The sequence below is a fragment of the Ambystoma mexicanum genome, chromosome 6q, assembly GCF_040938575.1.
Source record: "Ambystoma mexicanum isolate Mex_15411 chromosome 6q, UKY_AmexF1_1, whole genome shotgun sequence".
Classification (NCBI taxonomy): domain Eukaryota; kingdom Metazoa; phylum Chordata; class Amphibia; order Caudata; family Ambystomatidae; genus Ambystoma; species Ambystoma mexicanum.
In genome coordinates, this window is record NC_090937.1 from 1569246633 (window position 1) to 1569260582 (window position 13950).

A 13950-nucleotide genomic window follows, 5' to 3' on the forward strand; every position below is an offset into this window, starting at 1 on the left:
ACTCTCCTCCCTGTCACTCTCTGCACCTCCTCTCCCACTCTCTGTGACCTTGCACTCCTTCCTCCACTCTTCTTCAGGGTCCTCTTGCATAACCGTCTCCTCTCCAAATCTTCTTTCGTCTGTTCCTCATCCCATCGCGCCCTCCTTACCATCAGTCCTCCATCTCTACTCTCCTTTCTGTCAGTCTAAGCACCTCTTTTCCTACTCTCTGTGATCTTGAACTCCACACCTCCACTCCTCCATTTCTTCACACCTGCTCAGCCCTTGTAGAACGTCCTCTTCCACCTGCCTCTTCTGTCACACACTCTCTGATTCAATTGATTGTACACAGATAGAACACATCTGAAAATCTGGTGGAGGCAGTTCACAGTGTAAAAATATATATTGTTCACCAAGTGGTCAAAGCGATAGGTGTGATTTGTACGTTTTTTAAGAAAGTGATATTGAAGGGATGGTTGGATTGAATGTGTGTAAGTTGAATTTTGAATACATTGTTTTGATATGTTTTATGAATTGACATTTTATATTGGTGTACGAAAATAAAAGTAATTTGAATTCAATGAGTGACATTTATTGATATATTTATAAATATAAATGTATAAGATGTGCCATTGCCTATCCTATTGGTCCACTCTTGTTTGTTCTTATGACTCTCTCTGGGCCTCCTCTCTCACTGTATCTAGTATTCTGCTCAGTATCTCCACGCTTCCGTGTCCCTACACTCCTTTCCGACTTGAAACGCGCTTTTACTTCTGACACGCCATATGACAAAAATAATATTATCTGTAAAATGTGTGCATGAATCCGATGTTGCTTTTGCAAAGTGCTTTACCCAGAAAATGTTTAGAAAAAGAAAAGGTCTAGATGTTTTTTTTTGTTATTTTGCTTTTTTGTAATATTTTGGGGACACTTATGTCTTTCACAGATGGAGAAGAAGGATGCCTCTGAAGACAAGGAGGACATTGAGGGCAACGTCCTGCGCCCGGCGGGCGTCGCCCTCAGAGGAGCGCATCTTACCCTGAAGCTTTTCAGAGCAGAGGACCTACCTCAGAGTTTGTATTTTGTCTTTTCTGATTAACTTTTAAACTTTTGTTAAAATTTGCTCTAGCCAATCCTCCAGGGTTGGCCAACTCCAGGTCTAGAGGGACGGAATCCTGACGGGTTTTCAGGATATCCCTCATTAATATTCATGAGAAAGAAAGTGCATACATTTAGAATCATTTGGAATCAGTGCATGCAAATGTATGCTTTGTCGATGGAGATGGAAAAACCCATATGCAAATCTGGCTTGGGACATCTCCAAAAGGGACAGTCCAGGCCGAAGTGCTAGATCGCATGTGACATTGACCAACTCCAAGGAACCGCAAGCCGACATGTTTCAGCCTCATTGCCTGTCCTGATTGAGATGAGGCTTGTGGCTCTGACGAAAAGATCCACATACACATGGCACCCTGGGAAGAGGGCAGATGGTACGGCTTCTAATAAATACACAGCAGAAGATTCAGATGGGTTCCCTCAGTCATTGGATGTGTTTCTTTTGTAAGCACATATTCTATGTGCAGCACTTTGTCCTGAGGCAACAGACCAGCGTTTGCTGCTGTACATTAAGAAGCATAGTTGTACTAATGCCTTTCTTTGCCTCTCTGTCTCTCCATCTTTCTTTTCTTTTTTATAATCCTATTTCACTTCACAACTTTCCCTCTTATTCTATCATGTCCCTCATTCTTTCTTCCTGTCTCTTTGTTTCCACCATTGCTCTCTTTGAAACTTCTATCTCTTATTCTGACCCTGCCGATCCCTCCCCTTTTTTTCTCTTTTACGTTCTCCCCGTCACATTCTCATGACACCCTTTGTCTCTTTGAACCCTTTCTATGTTTTCTCTCTCCCATTTCCTTCCTCTCTTTCTCATATTCTCCACTTATTCGCCACCCCACCTACACTGTCTTTTTTTCTTTTGCCTTTTCAATCTCTTTCCCCAATCTCTGGCTCCCTCTCTTGACCTTCCTTTGTTTTTCTTTCTCTCTCTCACTCCCTCTCACTGTATTTCTTGCTGTCCTTCACCTTTCTCTTCCTTTGTCTATCCCTCTCTGATCTTTCTCTTTACAACTCTTTGTCGCATCTCTTTTTTCCATCCCCCATTTCTCTGCGTCACTTTCTGTTTTCCCTTCTCTTTCTCTCCCATATCTATTTTCCTCTGCTTCTCTGCCTCACCCTCTCTCTCTGTCACTCATGAACCCTTTTTTCTCTGCCTCTCTGTCTCTTTCTGTCTGCCGCTCTCTCTCCCTCTCTCTGTCTCTAAATCACCCTCTTTTTCTTTCTGTCCTTATCTTTCCATCTGTCTACTGCCACTTCTCACTTTCTCATGCTCTACCTCTCTACCCATCTCTGTCTCTCACTACCTCTGTACTCTCTTTGCCACATTGTTTGTGTGTCTGTGTCTCCTCGCTCTCTCTCTTTTTCTCCCTCTATCTTTGTTCATCTCTCTGTCTCTTTCTCCCTCTCTTGCATTCTCATTCTCTGCCTGTCTCTCCATCTCTCTCTGCTACTCATGCTTCTTCTGTTTCTCCCTCTCTCTTTCTGTTCATCTATCTGTCTTTCCTTCTCTCTCTATCTCTCTCTGCACCCCTCTGTCTGTTATTCTCCCTCTATTTCTCTCTGGTTCTTGCTGTCTCTCTCTTTCTGTTGCTTATCCACCCTCTGTTTCACCGTCTCTCTCTGTTCCTCTCTTAATCTTTCTTTCTCTCCCTCTCTTGCTTTCTAATTCTCTCCATGTCTCCGCGCCTCTTTGTCGCATCAGTGGACGATGCTGTACTGGACAACGTGAAACAGATCTTCGGCTTTGACAGCAACAAGAAGAACCTGGTCGATCCGTTTGTGGAAGTGAGCTTTGCTGGCAAAATGGTAAGAATCACAACAATGCCACCATTTTATAATAGTACATCTCAGGAAATAGGATCTTTTCATAGGAGGTGATCATTTTACTGTTATTAGTGGAGCAGTTTCTGTATCCTGAGGATTGGGCGCTGTGCTAGGATCTCAATATTGTATACTATGCATTACAGGCACTGGGGACCTTTGTGAGTGCCCCCAGTTCCCACAGCACTGCAACTAAATAAGTCAGCACCATCTACTTTGTAGCTGCTTGACCCCTTATACAGGGGATACAAAATATCCATTGCAGCAACTTGAAAACTGCTCTTTGTCAGGCTAAGACCCTTAATGATAATTAATATGCAGCGTGCCCTGAGGGAGAGCTTCCCATTCCAGCAGGGACTGAAACATTGAGTGTTGAACTCCCCTGCAAGAGATTAAGGATGAACAATAAAAGGCTGCACTAACTTTCAGGGGCCTGCTCGTTCCTGAAAAGCTTTAAACAATGATAAATGAAATGCCATACTGATCTTAAATCTGAAACATCCCTGAGCACCTTCGTGCTCAGAATTCCTAACAATGGGCAGATCCAGCAACCGGGCAGAAGCCATGATGTACGCAGAGGCAAATAACACTGTCTACCATGGCCAAATAGGTTTCACACCCATGCGAGGAACTGAATCAGCACTACTGGGAAACTGGTAGAATTGAAGGACAAAGGTGGGGCTTCTCGAGCCAAGCAAGCTCATCCTCCCGGGCATAAGGCACAAGGGACTCGTGCAAGGACTGGAGGAACGTGGACATACCCAGACAGTGTAACACTGGATGATATCCCTTTTCTCAAACAGTATGTTAAGAACCCACATACCATCTTCAAAATCAGCTGCACCAAACATCACGTGCACAATACCCTAAGGATCGAGCCTCACAACTCTCCCCTTCAACATGTACAGGGCAACTGTCATGAAGATCACTGTGTTAAATGTTAATTATTAACAGTAATTGGTCCCCAGGCGCTGAGGCGGATCTGTAAACGAGAAGACAGGGTGGGTTAGTAAGGAGAAGGTGGAGTAGGATAGTGAGAGAGGTCGTGTCCTGTTGGCAGCATCAGTTCAGTATACAACATGCGCTGAGCTTTGGTGCGAGTATCGGATCGATGTCAGTCCTCGTCTGCTGTTGGTGCGGTTTATGTGTTGATTTTTGTTGTTGCGGTGTGGGGAAGTGCATGCATCTTTCTGTGCAAGAGATGGTTGTGTGAGTTTTTTGTTTGAGTTTAGTATGCAGAGATTTTTAGTTTTTTTGGTTAGTGGGTTATATGTCTCACAGCTAACCTTCGCAGTATGGCTAAGTGCCTAGATTTGAGGATACCGTATGGTGGGGAGGGGCCCAGGTCTCACAATAGACTACATTCCACCATACAATAGACAAGGATGTAGGCCACACCTCCATTTGGGTGTCCTGCAAAGTCGTGGAGAGGCCTAGGTTTCCTAGTACATTACGTTTTACTGTATAGTATACAAAGATGTAGGCTATACCTAGATATGAGAGCCCTATATAGTGGGAGAGAGGCCCAGGTTTCACAATATATTATGTTTCACCATACAATAGACACGCATAGGAGCTATACCAGGATTTGAGCGTTCTATGGAATGGGTGCGACGCAGGCTAATGTTCACAATTCAAACTAAATGTGTTGCTTGCTAACATTCAAAATCTGTCTGGATGCGAGGCAAAGCAATATTCACGATCCTGTCTAGATGTCGATGCAGCTAAATGTTCATAAAATTCTATCTAAGTGTGGCCCTTATCATCCTTCACAATTATATCTGGGTCTGGCGCCGGCCAATGTTCACAATTCTATCTGAGTGTGGCACTTGCTAACATTCACAGATTTATCTAAGTGTGGCAATTACTAACATTGACAATTATGTGTCGATGCAACGCCAGGCAATGTTCACAATTCTATCTGAGTGTGGCACTTGCTAATATTCACAATTATGTGTGGAATGGACGGCAGTCATTGTTCACAATTCTATCTAAGTGGGGCATTTGCTAACATTCACAGATATATCTAAGTGTGGGAGTTGCTAACATTCACATATCTATCTAAGTGTGGCACTTGCTGATATTCAAAATTCTATCTAACTATGGCAATTGCTAACTTTCAGAAATCTATTTAAGTGTGGCAATTGCTTACATTTACAATTCTGTGTGGATGCGACGTCAGCCAATGTTCACAATTCTATCTTGGTGTGGCATTTGCTAACATTCACAGATCCAAGTGTGGGGAATTGCTAATATTCACAATTCTATCTAAGTTTGGTAATTGTTAGCATTCACAAATCTGTCTGGGTGCAACCCAGGCTAATGGTTAATGGTATGTTGACCAGATATAAGGACGGAGACTGTGCCTAGACTGAGAGGCCTGTTTAGGGGAAGAAGGCCTAGGTTTCATGATGCAGCAGGTTTTAGAATATATAAAACCTATATTTGAGAGTGGATTTATAATGGTGATTGCTAGTGTTGAGTATTCCCTAATAGAGCGATGTAGGTGATGTTCGCCTCGGAAGCTATGCTCTTAGGTAAGGTAATGGAGAGTGGCAAGGCTTTCTGGAGTAAAGTGATTGCTCTACTCCCCACCCATGCCACAGTTACTTTGGTGGTTGCTACTGGTTGATAGCTGGTCACTGGCTTCCGCCTGCTGACACCTGCAGACACTGTTTGGAGCTGCCATTGTTTGAGCCGACCATTGCTTTGGGCCGCTTAGCCGCAGTGGCTGCCGGGCAGAAGGCTGCCCTGGAAGGGACTGTTAAATGGGGGGTTAGCCAATCAGGAGAGGGGAGTGGGCTAGGAAGCGGGAGGAGGGTTGTAAATGAAATGAAACAGGTCCAGGGAGGGTGGTTGGAACGAGGCTGTAGTCAGGGCAATGGGGCCAAGAAAATGAATTTAAATGGGCCCAAATCCGTCTCAAGGGCCTTAGCACTCACCTGTGGGTGAAAAGTCAAGTGATGAAGCAGCGTGGAGACCGGGGACCAGGCCCAACACGACGAGAGGCTGTAGCCCCTTAGGAGAGGGGGTGGGCTTGGAGGCGGTAGGAGGGTTGGAAATGAAGTGGGTCTGGGCAGGGTGGTTGGAACGTGTCTGCAGTCGGGGTTAGGACACCAAGAAAATTATTTTAAATGGCTAACCGGCCTGGTCTGTACCAACTACAAACAAAATAGGTATTGGTTGTGTTGAGCTATACCTTCGTAGTGCGCCGAAAAATAATGGAATAGGCAAGTAGTTATGATCAGAGTTATAAATTCCTTTTATTTTTGTGATATTAGAGCCTTTGTGGATGACACATGTTTCGGCAGAGCTGCCTTTTTCAAATCCAGGCTACATGGTTAGCTCATAGGTCACTGCATAATGCATGAAGAAGCTGATGTTCACAGGGATGAATCCCTCCTGGACAAAGAAGTCCTCCGTATATTCGAGTGTCCTCGCACAATACATATTGTCACATACGGAGTGGAGGAGCTCTAAATCTCTGTAATAGCTAAACCTGGTGCGACGCAAGATCTCTAACGTCACCTTAACTCTCAAGGACAAATCCTTTTAATTCAACGGGGCGCGTAGGTACCGCAACAGGTGTCATTACAAACAGTCCCTCACTAGCAATGCAATACAAACAAAATAGGAATGTTCGTATCAGTACACAGGTAACAGGTACTTCCAACTTTCCTCCATCAACACCAAAGGTTTCTGCATCTGCCTTCCTGCTACACGGCCTTCGCACCCGGCCCTCCTTTTCAGAGCTGCGTCCAGTGAGGCCAACATTATTGGCAGACAGCTGCGATAAAAGACCACTTTACTTTACATTACATTCATGCCGTGGCAGAAATGAGGCTATTAGCAAAGGGCTGGAGTTGTAAGTTGGGGACTTCTGGCATCAGACACTCCCACAACACCAATATCAAGAAGTTGACAAACACACAGAAACTGGGTTCTTCCCATGTGCAGACGACATATCAACACACACAATTTATCCCTTCCCCTGCTCCTCTCTAACCATTTTCTACCCCTCTTCTTGCAGGCCGCATTGCCAATAGGTTGCCCAAAAATGCTAGAAGCTGTGCAAAGCGATAGCCAGTAACATTACGCTTTCTTCGGTTCTGGAAACCGGATGATACAAGATTCCCCCAGGCCTATTCCTGAGTAAAGATGAGAAGCCCCACTAAAGTCTGATACATGAACCGTTTTCAATACCTCAATAAAATATCAATATAATTTTCTTGCATTCCTTTGTTTTTAATAACTATATTAATTAATCTGTCATTTCTTTCAGCTGGTGTGAAGCATACGATGAATATTACATCTTAAAAATCAATGTGCATTGTTTTGTCCATCCATTTGAACTTGTTTGATGGATGATTTGGAAGAGAATTAAATTATAAGATGTCTCTCAAGTCTCTCAAGTATCTTTCGAGACATTTTTCGAATCATTCAACAGTAGCATTGAAGCACAGATTTTTTAAAAAAAATCACAGTACTAAGGTAAATGTGTCTAATGTATTAAAAAGAATATTCTATTCATTTTAGCTCTGCAGTAAAATCATGGAGAAGAATGCAAACCCCCAATGGAACCAGAGTATCACACTGCCCATCCGAGTAAGGACATCAACATGGTTATTTTACGTATCTGAACAGTAGTACCAATTTCGATTGGGTAATAATAATGTATGTACATATGTTCTATGTAAAGCGCTTTGGGTAAGAGCACTATATAAATGACAAGATATTATTAGTATAGTATAAGAGAAGTTCACTAGATGTGTTCTCCTGTTTCATTTCAGTTCCCATCCATGTGTGAGAAAATCAGAGTGCGGGTAACAGACTGGTGAGTGAACTCAGAATCTAATAAGAACTCTTTAAGAAAAAACAAGTGGTCTGGGCTGGGGGGCTCCTGGAATTGTACACATTGGACTAGGAGCAAAAGAGTGTATGAAGGATACATTCCAAACACACGAGTGCATGCTGCCAGGTGCACGTGACATAATATGGCCTCTGGGATAGAGGTCCCAGCAAGAACACAATCGTCATTTAATAGGCGAAGGAACCAGTTGCATTAGTTTTGAGCCAGCAGGATTTTGAGAGGAAAATCCACTGGGACTCCAATAAAATATAAACTTAAGCAGCTAACAGATAATTGTGAAAAGGCTCTGGTTATACAAGGTGGTTGGTTGTTGTGTGCTTTGATCTTATATATGATAGTATAGGTTATTTTTAACACGCTTAATACCCAGAGGTTCCTAAGCACAGACCCGAGGATCGAACCTGTGTTGCTCCATGTCGTCTTGCTTCCAAGGCGAGCACATTGCCCTTGAGCTATCCTCCTGAGACTTTACTGATTGGATAGAAGGTTTTTCCGACTGTAAGAAATTGACTCACTCTCCTTAACCGAACTGAAGGTACTTCCGCTTCTACCAGACACACAGCTACCGTGCGCTCCCCGGTGATGTACCATGCATCTTCTGGAAGTCTATGTAGTGGAGAGGACTCGAGGCAGGGTGGTCGGCCTCTAGCTCTCTGGTTGTTTTGGGTTATAATTCCTAGAGCCAGTGGTAAGGGATTGTGGGAGTTGTACGACAAAGAGAGTGGAGAGTCGCACGTTGCTGAACTAGGACCTAGAGGCTTATTTTTCCCCATATATAACGACAGAAGGTGGCCACATACACATTGTAGTCTGGGGTCTCTAGGGTTCTCACCATCCAGAGACATACACATGCCTTGGGCTGAGGTGGGTCCCTAAAGGGGTGCATCTCGCAACACTGATTTTCGCTTTAGCTTTCAATGGCTATTTAATCAGATGTTTGTCTTTGTTTAAATCTCGGTAATGTGTTTGTTGCAATATACCCTCTTTTCCCCAGCCCGTTTTTTATTAAACCTGCAGTTCTGCTAAAAGGCCAACCCTGTTGGCGCTTGGCATGATACATGGAAAGAGTCTAATGCTATCACTTTGGGACCGAGGTTTAAGTTTGGGCGCCCAGATAGAAATCCTACTATTCACCTTACAGGAACAATGGAAACAAGGACCCTACCAAGTGTCACCTATGAGTTGGGAATAGTTGTCATGAGGGATACTAGTTGGAAATCTTGCTTCTTGATCATGTGATATGAAGAACATAAAACAAACAAGTCATTTCACTGACAGCAATTACTTTGTGTTAATCTACTGTGAAGTAATTACTTTGAAATCTTTCTTCGAATTATTTTTATTTGAGTTTTCCCCCTCCCAACTTCCCCTTCATTATTGCCCCTAACTCAAACCCCTCCTCACCCCATTTGTACCCCTTACCGAACAAATAAATATAAAGACATTTCAAAGTAATTGCTTTGTAGTACATTACCACAAAGTGATTACTGTTGATAAAACAACGCAATACCAAAAGACCAATTGAATAGAATCTCTTTTTAAAATGAATGAAACTTTTCCAGGCAGAAATTCATCAGGGTACCAACCACTGCTACCCCTCTTCTAATGGGAGGAATAAACTGAAGAAATGATGTAAGAAGTTGAATTTGATAGTTATTGCCTTGGTCAGGGAGTGGCTAAATTCATCAGCTTCTCACTGCGTTGAAAAAGATTCCATAGTGGAGTGGTGCAAGAAAAGCATTTATAGAGAAGGGGCCTGATATAATAAAGGCATTTCAAGTCTGAGTAATTTGTATAGTGGGAACACTAGCGGACATGAATTTATGCTTAATTCAAAATTCTAGATTCTTGAAGCTGCACATGCTTCTGTCTAGTATTAGTTTTTAGATAAAAAAGACTTAAATACTTGCTTGCCATAAATATATTGTTTTTATCGTGACCTACATTAAGTTCTTCCCAATCCATGTGTTTCAAGCTATAAACTCTTCATCAGGGCATTTTGAGTTCTCCAAAACATTTATGTTAGTAAATTCTATAACCGTGCTTCTTCAGTTCTCCTAGTTTCTTTTGTTTAAATTTGCCTCCTTTCTACATTGATTTCCTAATGATCAATGTGGCTTATTAATTGATACTTTTTATGCTCCTTTATTTTATGAGTCATTGGTGTTGAGTTTCAGGAATGTGGCCTCATTGGGTTTCAACACCCTTGTTGCGATGGAGTCTCTTCCTGTGTTCTGAACCCCCACCAGTAACGTCTCTGCTGATCACACACAGTTCTTATCTACCAGCGTTTAAGGTGCCAGCCCGCCACTGAAGCTCGGCCTTGGCCCGACCCATGACTTCATAAAGAAATTATTTCTTTCTAAAGTAGGACTGCTGAAGGCCTGTAGGAAATGGGGTGGAGGGACTCCATGCACAGCGGGGGCCTTTGGGGCCCACTGTACACCATTGTTACCATACTAGAATATTATACGCGGAATGTGCTCAAAGGATCAAAACGCGACAGACAAAATATTGTTATGTTACTATAATGGATGCAGGACAACACATGGCATTAATTCTAGCGTCTTGGTCGTCTTTGCATTGTATGACCGTCTTGAATGCTTAACGGTTCCCTGATAACATGCATGTCCACATGACAAGCGCTACAGAAACCATAGAGGCTAAAGTGGGGAAATATTCATGTTCACTTGTTGCTTAGTGACAGATAATTCAAAGTTGGGGAGTTATTGATATTCATTTTAGATAGAGCTTGGAGGTGATTTGGTGTGGAACCATTAAATTCACCAAGAACATTCACTTCTCAGGTACTTAAGAGGAGATTTGTTGATCAGCATTCAATTCAGTTCTTTAAGGAACGTAGAGGGAGTCGGATGTACTGTCACAAGTTACACGATCACAAGATGTTTAAGGGCCAGAGTTGCGCTCTGGAGTTTTCTTCTTTTGTGAAGAACCAAGAGTAGGTTTGACTCACTTTTCTATGGTGCTTGGTGAAGCGTCTTAGACAAAATTTGCATCTGAAGAGCTGCACAGTCGATGCGAGGGAGAGAGTAGGAGGACTTTATATTCGGACGACCAGTACCCAAAGTGATGCGACCCCTAACAGCTGCTTAGAAAGTTTAAGGAGCCAGAGATCTAGACCGTGAGAGGTTAGACAATTTTTCTAAAGCATAATGTCAAAAGACTATAATTTGAGAGTATTCTCCACCCATCTGGCTGCAGTGAGGACAAATTTGTAGACGTGCCCTCTGTACAATCTGGTGGCATAATTATAATTTTTTATAATTGTTCATTAATAACACACTTAATACCAGGAGTGTTTTCTAAACGCAGGATCAGGATTCAAACCTGTGTTGCACTGTGTTGTCTTGCTTCCAAGACAAACACGTTGCCCCTGACCTATCCTTTCTCCCGTGGGATTGGATTTAGCATGGGATTTAGAATCAACATCCATTCTGATATTGATTCTCAAATTAGACAGCTGTAACTTCACAGGCAGCATTGGAGGTGATGACAGGATTACATGAATCGTTCAAAGACGATAATCTCTTTTTCGAAGACAAGGGCTATTACCGGGAAGGACAGCTCAGAGGCAACACTCGGGTCTTGTAAGCAAGACTACCCTGAGCAGCAAGGGGTTCGGTAGCCAGTCCCAGCACTGTGCTTAGAGGCTGGTCCGGCATGAATCGCAATGTAAACAAAATCATTTAATTTTTTTTTTTTTTTTTAATTTTCTATTAACAAGGCTATTAGTCAAGTAATCATCATGACAGAACTAAAACCTGTTCTTCATAATAATGGATCGAAAATTAGTAGACATAGGTACTGATTCATGGATTATTTGCGCAAAAAAAATGGGATTTGTGCTCCATTCTGCCCGCAAATCCCCATTTGTTAAACAGGGATTTGCGGGCAGAATAGCGCACAAATCCCATTTTTTTGGGCGCAAATAATCCATGAATCAGGGCCATAATATCATTGTCCCCATATGCACATAGCCCTTTTCTTTCCAGTTTCTGTGTCTTTACAATATAGTTTTACTCTAGCGTTATGTGTAACTGTTTGGCAAGATTTTATGTAGTAACCCTGTGGGAGACTACACCAACCTTGTCCTCTTGGCAATAGGTAAAGTAAACTTTGGTATATGCCTGAACTACACATGTTGGTAGGGTGACTGAGTAGCCAGGCTTATTTCAAGAGGGGTCAATGTGATCTGTAGAGGTGCAACAGAGAGATTCACAGTGACATGTATTCAAATAACACTTATACTCAAGGTTTCTTGATTAAATAATTATTTATTAATTTAACATTCCATTTTAAAATAAGCCTTCTTTAGAAGGGGGCAATTGGCAACAATCAAATACACTTCAAAAATACACTCCTTCAGTTTCAGTTAAGTAAGTAGATACCCTTTTGAGATGTCACACACACATTTCCTACAGCCTGAGGTGACATCAATAGTTAGGACACTAATACATCACTTTACACTTAAATGAAATACTGGAGTTGTGGAAAAAGGGAACGGTTAGGGTAGGAAACAATGGTTAACAAGTTTCTTAAAACAGGTAAGTACTTTACAATCCCTTAATGAAATATAGGTTAACCCTTTCTCAGCTATACAAGTAAGGTATGTATGACTTATTGAGGGGCTGATCAACACACAGTCAGAGGGTAGAAGAGTTTGCAGGGTGCTAGAACAGCCAATGTCAATTGAGCATAGTCTAGTTTTTTAGCAAAAAGAATCACTGTTGGGCCACAAACTGGGAGGCTTGTGCGAAGCAAAGATGCAAGCAACTCTGCAAAAGGCAGCAAACGTAAGTCTCCAGTGAGAACAACCAAGCTAAACACAACCAGAGATAAGTAACCCTAGTTACAGAGTACCTTGAGTCTGAAGAAAGGGATCCAGCTGGCTTCTGTTCCTGTTGTAGTCCTGCAGATCCTGTTGTTCCTGGGCCTTAGTCATCGGCACAAGAGGGAGGACGTCTGGGGACTCCTGCATTGCGGTTTGAAGTTCGATGGCAACAATGGTCAAAATTCAGATCAGCGGACCTTTGTGATTTCAGCTACTCACAAATAGCACCACCGCGGTTCTTGGACACCTTATGGGCTCCCCTTTGCTCCTGGGGACCAGCACTCTGTTGAGGCGGTTCAGGTTTGGGCAGTCCTGCTTCGAGTAGGATCTTCCTGGAGTTCGGGTTCAGCTTAAAAACGATGCACTCGATTCTGGTGTACCTGTCCCCTGGCACTCAGTTCCAGCAGCAGCAAAGAAGTACAGCCAGCAGGAAGAGGGGTTCCAGTCAAGTTCGTCTTGGGGTCAGTTGGTTCCACCAACCCAAGGGAAGAAGTTGTCCATTCCAGGCTTCTCTAGTCGATTCGAAATATGGAGCTTCAGCACTGCAGCAGGGCTTCACTGGTCAAAGCAATGGTCCAGGAGGGTGCGGCAAGCTTCTCTTCCAGTTTCTTTCTTTGGTTCCTTCGTCCAGTGGTCCACTCCGACTTTCTTGCAAAAGACCTCGGCTTTTATGCAAGTTTCTGCCATTCATTCACAGCCTAGCTGTCACTCACACAGCAGGATGGCTGTCCTTTAAGGACAGCCATCCATCCAATCACCTTCGGATGCATTTCTGTAACCAAGGAGACTAAGCACATGGGAGCCTCCCTCGCTTCCTGCCCCGTCAGACACGCTGGAGCCAGAGGCAGGCTTCCCTCGTGAATCCGGCCAAAGAGAAAATGACCAAAGGGACCTAACCTGGTTTGGCACATAGAGTAAATCTCAAGAATGACATTACAAACAAGAAATGGTGAAAAAAGAAGACCAGGGACATTTTGACAAAATGGGCACACTGCAGCTGAGGATTCAGCCTACGGTACAAACGCACAATGGTAAGAAAATTAAAGCACTGCCACCAGCCATTAAATGTAGTAAGGGTAACATAAAATGTTTACACGAGAAGGTAGGCAAAGGGGATCCCTCAGCAATCCACTTAGGATGGTGTGTGCTGTGTCTACAAAGAGCAAAAGAAGTAAAGTCAATTTCACTTTACTACTCTTGGAAACAGTAGTTTATCCAAGACAAGAGGCCTCATTACGAGGTAAGAGGTAGCCATGGTGCTATTAGCACCATGCATACCCCCTTACCGTATTCCGGGTCCGGGTTTTTGGAA

General features: G+C 43.1%; 1 protein-coding gene across 9 annotated transcripts in view; it reads left to right on the forward strand.

Moving 5' to 3' along the window:
• Positions 1-13950, forward strand: part of DYSF (dysferlin) — a 1254081-nt gene that overhangs the window by 466804 nt on the left and 773327 nt on the right. For all 9 annotated transcript variants that reach the window (XM_069632290.1, XM_069632293.1, XM_069632296.1 and 6 more), the window contains exons 12-15: positions 926-1052; positions 2798-2901; positions 7453-7521; positions 7707-7750. In XM_069632290.1, the coding sequence (XP_069488391.1) occupies positions 926-1052; positions 2798-2901; positions 7453-7521; positions 7707-7750 (344 nt within the window). The remainder of the gene's footprint in view (positions 1-925; positions 1053-2797; positions 2902-7452; positions 7522-7706; positions 7751-13950) is intronic.